Below are 6,000 nucleotides of genomic sequence, written 5' to 3' on the forward strand. Positions count from 1 at the left end.
ATAGAAGCCAACCTTTTGCTATAAAAATTAAAATTTCTTGTATTACAAGTCTGCTGACAAAAATTAGTATTTTCTTCTACAAAAAGCAATTCTAAGCCGCCTCAACCTTAATCTCATTCTATATCCTCCGCATCTCCATATGCCAAATCCTGGCAATCTCCTAAAGGCCTTTTTCCTAGTCAACTTTCGTTTTCCAGTTCGTACCTCTCTCTTATGGGAGCCATCACCTTCGATGCAGCTACCATCTGAGGCAAACTTACTTGGCCTATCAATCCTAGAATCATTTCTGGGTCCAAACTGCATGCTGTATGGCCAGGGATCATGTATTTCATGTTCATAGTCTGTATCGCTGCCCCAGAGAAGGATAGGCTTAATTACAGGTGAGCCACTCAAATCATCAAAATGGTTGGCCAGACTAGTATGTTCCATCTCAAATAATCTCTTCAAGGATGTATTCCCTACTTTCATCAAACTTAGCAAACTGCCACTTCTTCGAGATGAAGAAAATGAAGAACATGAAGCAGCTGAGGAAGACAAGGAAGAGGAGGTTGAAGATTGCCAAAGTGATTTCTGATGCTCAATAATCCGCCTTATCCTTTCTTTCTGAGCTTCTGGATCAACATAACAACTCTCTTCATCATCCTTCTCTTCGGTTATTTCTGATATCCTCAGAGATGTGCTTCCTCCTTGAACCAAACCTAATGAACTGCTACTCTTTTTAGATGAAGAAAATGAGGAACATGAAGCAGCAGAGGAAGAGAGGGAAGAGGAAGAAGAAGACTGATAAATAGATTTCTGATACTCTATAATACGCCTTATTCTCTCCTTCTGAACTACTGGATCAACAGTATAACTAGTCTCATCATCTGTCTCTTCAGTTATTTCCGATACCATTGGAATCCAAAAGGTTTCAACTACTTGGATAGAGAGGACACCGGAAAAATGAAGGCAATACCAACAGGTGGGACTAGGGCGGCAATAACTCACCATAAACTATAAATAAAAATGTTGAAAGCCGGCGATACAAAACAGCTTTTCGTACCATGTGTATCCAAACTTCAGACAAATATATATAAATCAGCTAAATCAACGAAAGCATATCTTAGCGTTTGGTCTCCCTAAACTACAAAGAAAACAACGCAAAAGTACCAAATGGAAGTATGGAACCGGAATTGCAAAGCTCAAATCATTAATAGCAAAGAAGACCAATAAAAGTATTCATCAAACAAAAGCATATCCAAGGCGCATACAATTACAATTATAAATCAAAAGAAACGCAACAAATTGGCATCACAGCCATCAGCTAAGACAAGGACTCGTCAATTTCAACCTTGACAACCGAATCGTCCTCAAACTTGTCTTTCTTAGGCGGTGCCGCCGGTACCGGAACCCTAGGCGATCCTCTCCCTTTATTCTTGTTCCTCGGCCTCGCCTGTAAGAAAACCAATTTCAGTTTTTTTTTCCTTTAACACAATTTGCAAAATGGTCAAAATCTCGACTTACATTTCCGAAGGAGTGATTGAAACGCTTTCCTCTCTCAGTTTTCTTATCGCCTCTGCCACAGTACACTGTATACCAACAAGAAATGAGCGCAGAAATTAGGGAATCAAAAGCACACACAGAGAAAGGGATTGAAATAGAGGAGTACCGGAAGGGACAGAGGGAGAAGTGGCGGTGGAAATTGAGAGGGAAGCGGTGGGAGAAGGGAGGGGAATGGCGAGGGTTTCGGATTGAGAAAAGGAAATGCGGGAGTTGGGAGCGAGGGATTGGGAGGGGATAGGGAGAGCTCCGAGTATGAGTGACGCCATAGCCGAAGCTCCTGGGAGAAGAGAGAGGATAAGGTTTTTCGAGGGAAAGTGGTTCGGTATTGGAGACCGTTTTGATGGGTGTTTGCTTAAATGGATTAAACAAACCCAGGAAGGCCCATAACGAGGTTGAGGCCCAAATGAAAGGAGTCATTGAGCGAATGAAACCGGCCCCAATTCAAGGGTTCAAACTACTCGATCAGTCCAAGAGTCTTTGGTGCACAGTGTGAATTATTTATATTCAATGACTTTAATATAAATTTAGGCCAAATTTTAAGAACAGTACGTGACATTTACCCCATTAATAATTAAGGTTACTTTATTTTCAAACTATCATATAATTATATTAACTACATAATTCGATTTACTTTTAATACATATTGTTATTCACTCAGTTAGTTGATATGATTACCGATATACTTTCAAAGATAAGTTGGTTTTCTCAGTAGTGATGAAGAAGGAAATGTACTCTTACTCATTTTATATTGTTTGTCTCTCACTTCTTTGTCTTGCGTAATGGAAAAGTTCCTCAAAATTATGTTGTAAATCTAATCAATGAGATTATTGGTTTTTGGGTTATTAAAAATTTTGCTCTTGGTATCTAGGTCTTAGGGTTATAAATAATTTCCCCCCTCCCTCTCCTCCTTTGAAATTTATGGGTTTCTCTTCTTCATTCATAACATGTAGATTGAATTAATAATTGGGGTTGTGCAAAATGAGGAGGAGGAGATGGAGAAAGGAAGCAAAATACAAGGAAAAGACCCAGATTTGACGGGAAGTGTGGTTTAGAGCAAGATGGGAGAGGGGGGGTAATAAATTATTTATAACCCTAAGACCTAGAAATCCAGACCAAAATTGGTAATAACCTTAAGATTAATAATCTTATTGATTACACTTACAACATAATTTTGAGGAAATTTTCCATTACGCAGACAAAGAAGTGAGAGATAAACAATGTAAAATGAGTAAGAGTAGTTTTTCTTTCTTCATCACTACTGAGAAGACCAACTTACCTCTGAAAGTATATCGGCAACCATATCAACTAACCGAGTGAATAACAATATGTATCCAAAGTAGATCGAATTATGTAGTTTATGTACTTATATGATAGTTTTGAAAGTAAAGTAATTTTGATGATTAGTAGAGCAAATGTCATGTACCGTTCTTAAAATTTAGCATATAGATTTATAATGTATAGACGGTTAATATTGCATCAGGTCATTCTGGTCGCAATTCTAAATTATATAACAGAAGACTTACTATATGTACTCGTATGACATTTAGTCAGTTCTTCACAAATATAAATTAATAAAATAACAATTAAAAGCATAACACTTACTATTTACACAATATGCATATGATTGATTGCAACCGTATGATATGGTGCCCCTAGTGCGAGTAAATTTTAACTCTAGTACATTACGTAGCATGAGAGAATCATCATCAAAACCAAAAACATATGATTTCTAGATGGAAAACGAGGCAGTATTAATCGTTTTAATCTTAAATGAGAAAATTTCACAAAATGGTTTTTATATATACACATACACACATAGAGATCATTTCCTGACTAGTGACTAAAGGATAATTGATGAGCATGTCCCTCTTAATCTCAATCTATCGCTATAGTTTGATTGCCATGCAACCATTTCAATAGTTTAATTAGCCCATGATTCATCAATCAGGATGAAGTCGGCCAAGCAGTATTTGGTGTTTGACAAGCCGGCGGTAAAAGCCGTACTATTCAACGTTCATTCGAAGTTTCGAATTGTTGTGTATTAAATCAATAATCAACATGTATAAATAGACAAATTAATTTGCAGAATTTTTCACATTCATGCATTTAATTAGTAGCTTGGACATACAGATGGTGATCATATGACCCAGATAGAAGAAAGTAATTTTAGCTTCTATTTCAATTCTCATTTACTATAAAATGGCTCTCACCGAAGTATTCCTCGATCATCAACAACCATGATATCTCCCAAAAAAGTCATCGCCCTATTCCAACTAATTGTGAGATGGTTCATCTTCCTACTAAAGGACTGCTTTATACCTGGACAAATAGAAGGAGTGTTGGTGCAAGTGTTGAAATGAGGCTTGATCGGTGTCTTAGTAATTTCTCTTGGATGAATGTTTGACACAATTTGAAGTGCACTACTCTTTCTCGTTTTCTCTCATATCATTGTCCTCTTTTAGTGTCCTTTTCAAAGCTTATACTTAACAAAAAATCACCATTGCATGTGGCTAGATCATCTTTGGTGAAGGAGGTTAGGCAAAGTTCTCATTTCTATGATAATCCAATGTTTGTTTTGGCTTCTAAGCTGCGGACTCTTAAACAGCGGATTCGGGTTTGGAATAAAGTTACGTTTGCGGATGTAAACATAATGGTGGAGAAGTCATTTGATGATTTGCATATAATCCAGCGGGAAATTGCTAGATTGGGTCCTTCTGATGACTTGCTTTCCAAGGAGATTGTTGTCAGTGCTCAAGTTCATGAGCCTCTTTTGCTTCAAGAGAAATTTATATGTGATAAATCAAGGATAAAATGGCTTACTGAAGGTGACCGAAACTCTTCTTTCTTCCATGCAATGGTTAAAGTCCGGCATCTTAAACAGTCATTATCAATTATGAGAGATGGAAACAATATTATTGATGACCCAAAAGAGATTAGTGATCATGTGGTAAATTATTTCAATAGCCTCTTCACAGCAGATTTTTTTGTAAGAGACACTTGTCTATTTTCTCAGGTACTTCCTAATCTCGTGACTATTGAGGATAATATTATGTTAACAGCCATTCCCACATCTGAGGAAATATTTCAGACTATGTGTTCTATGGATCATAATAGTTCTCCTAATCCAGATGGTTTTCGTGGAATTTTTTTTATGAAGTGTTGGTCAGTTGTTGGTGTAGAGGTAGTCCAAGCTGTTCAGAGATTTTTCAATACTTGATACATTCTCCCCCACTTCAATTCCAATTTAATGATCTTGATTCCTAAAGTCCCTGGAGCAGACACTGTAACGCAGTTGCATCCTATTGCTATGGTAAATTTTATTTTCAAGCTTATCACAAAGATTTTAACTGACCGTTTGGGAAGTATTGCTACTCGGATTATTTCACCCAACCAAAGTGCTTTTCTTAGAGGCCGCACTATTGCAGACCCCATTATATTGACTTGAGAATGCATTAACCTCATGGATCGTAATTGTAAGGGCGGTAAAATTGCAATTAAGTTTGATGTGCAAAAGGCATTTGACACGCTTGATTGAGATTTCTTACTTCGGGTTTTGAAGGCTTTTGGTTTTTCAGATCCTTTTTGTGACTGGATTAAAGCAATTTTGGGGTCTGCACACTTATCAATTTTAGTTAATGGTGGGATGAAAAAGTTTTTTTCTTGTTCTCGTGGTGTTCGTCAAGGAGATCATTTGTCACTTATTCTCTTTTGTCTTGCAGAAGAGGTTTTAAGTAGAGGTCTTACTAAGCTGGCTGAGGATGAACTTATTGATTTACTATCAACTCCTCTTGGTATTACTGCACCCTCGCATGTTCTATTCGCAGATGACATTATGGTTTTTATGCGGGATACCAAGATATCTTTGAAGAATCTAATGAAGTTTATGGAGGAATATTGCTTGAATTCAGGGCAAATAGTCAATAAATCTAAATCGCTTGTGTTCCTTGGGAAATATGCTCACCGTAGACACTTTGTTATCCAGAAAATTTTAGGTGTCAAGCAGGGGTCTCTTCCATTCACATATTTTGGGGTTCCGATTTTCTAGGGACGTCCCAAGAGGGTGTATTTTCAGGCCATTACAGATAGAGTGAGATGCAAGTTGTCCTCTTGGAAATGTTCTCTTTTGTCGCAAGCGGGTATGTTACAACTTATTCAGTCAGTTATTCAAGACATTTTAGTTTATAATTTTCAGATTTATGAGTGGTCGGCTGGTTTACTTCATGTCCTTCAATCTTGGATCATGAATTTTTTTTTAGACTGGCGACCCTTTCAAAATAGACATGTCTCTTGTTGCTTGGCGTCACTGTTGTAAATCTAAAGAGGAATAAGGCTTGGGGTTACGTGATCTATTTGAGACTAATCGTGCTCTTCTAATAAAAAGATGTTGGGAGATGCTTTCTTCTTCCTCTCCAGCCTCTATTTTGCTTAGAGCTCGTTTTTTTGAACGATGATTTCCAA

The 6,000-nt window shown here is 37.3% G+C and overlaps 1 protein-coding gene across 1 annotated transcript; it reads right to left on the reverse strand.

Moving 5' to 3' along the window:
* Positions 1 to 1,165: 1,165 nt before the first annotated feature.
* LOC126798032 (30S ribosomal protein S31, chloroplastic) lies at positions 1,166 to 1,851 on the reverse strand. The gene is made up of 3 exons (XM_050524850.1): positions 1,649 to 1,851; positions 1,504 to 1,568; positions 1,166 to 1,432 (listed from the first exon to the last, which is right to left on the reverse strand). The coding sequence occupies exons 1-3, from the start codon at positions 1,806 to 1,808 to the stop codon at positions 1,304 to 1,306; spliced, it is 354 nt and encodes a 117-aa protein (XP_050380807.1). The 5' UTR covers positions 1,809 to 1,851; the 3' UTR covers positions 1,166 to 1,303.
* Positions 1,852 to 6,000: the final 4,149 nt, after the last annotated feature.

Source organism: Argentina anserina, chromosome 6 (assembly GCF_933775445.1).
Source record: "Argentina anserina chromosome 6, drPotAnse1.1, whole genome shotgun sequence".
NCBI classification, from domain to species: Eukaryota; Viridiplantae; Streptophyta; class Magnoliopsida; order Rosales; family Rosaceae; genus Argentina; species Argentina anserina.

Excerpts from the sequence above, each read along its gene's own strand:
- LOC126798032 (XM_050524850.1), bottom strand. The coding sequence starts at position 1,808 with ATGGCGTCACTCATACTCGGAGCTCTCCCTATCCCCTCCCAATCCCTC. Across the intron at positions 1,569-1,648 it reads TTCTCCCTCTGTCCCTTCCG|TGTACTGTGGCAGAGGCGAT; the intron begins GTACTCCTCTAT and ends GTTGGTATACAG. Across the intron at positions 1,433-1,503 it reads TCAATCACTCCTTCGGAAAT|GCGAGGCCGAGGAACAAGAA; the intron begins GTAAGTCGAGAT and ends GTTTTCTTACAG.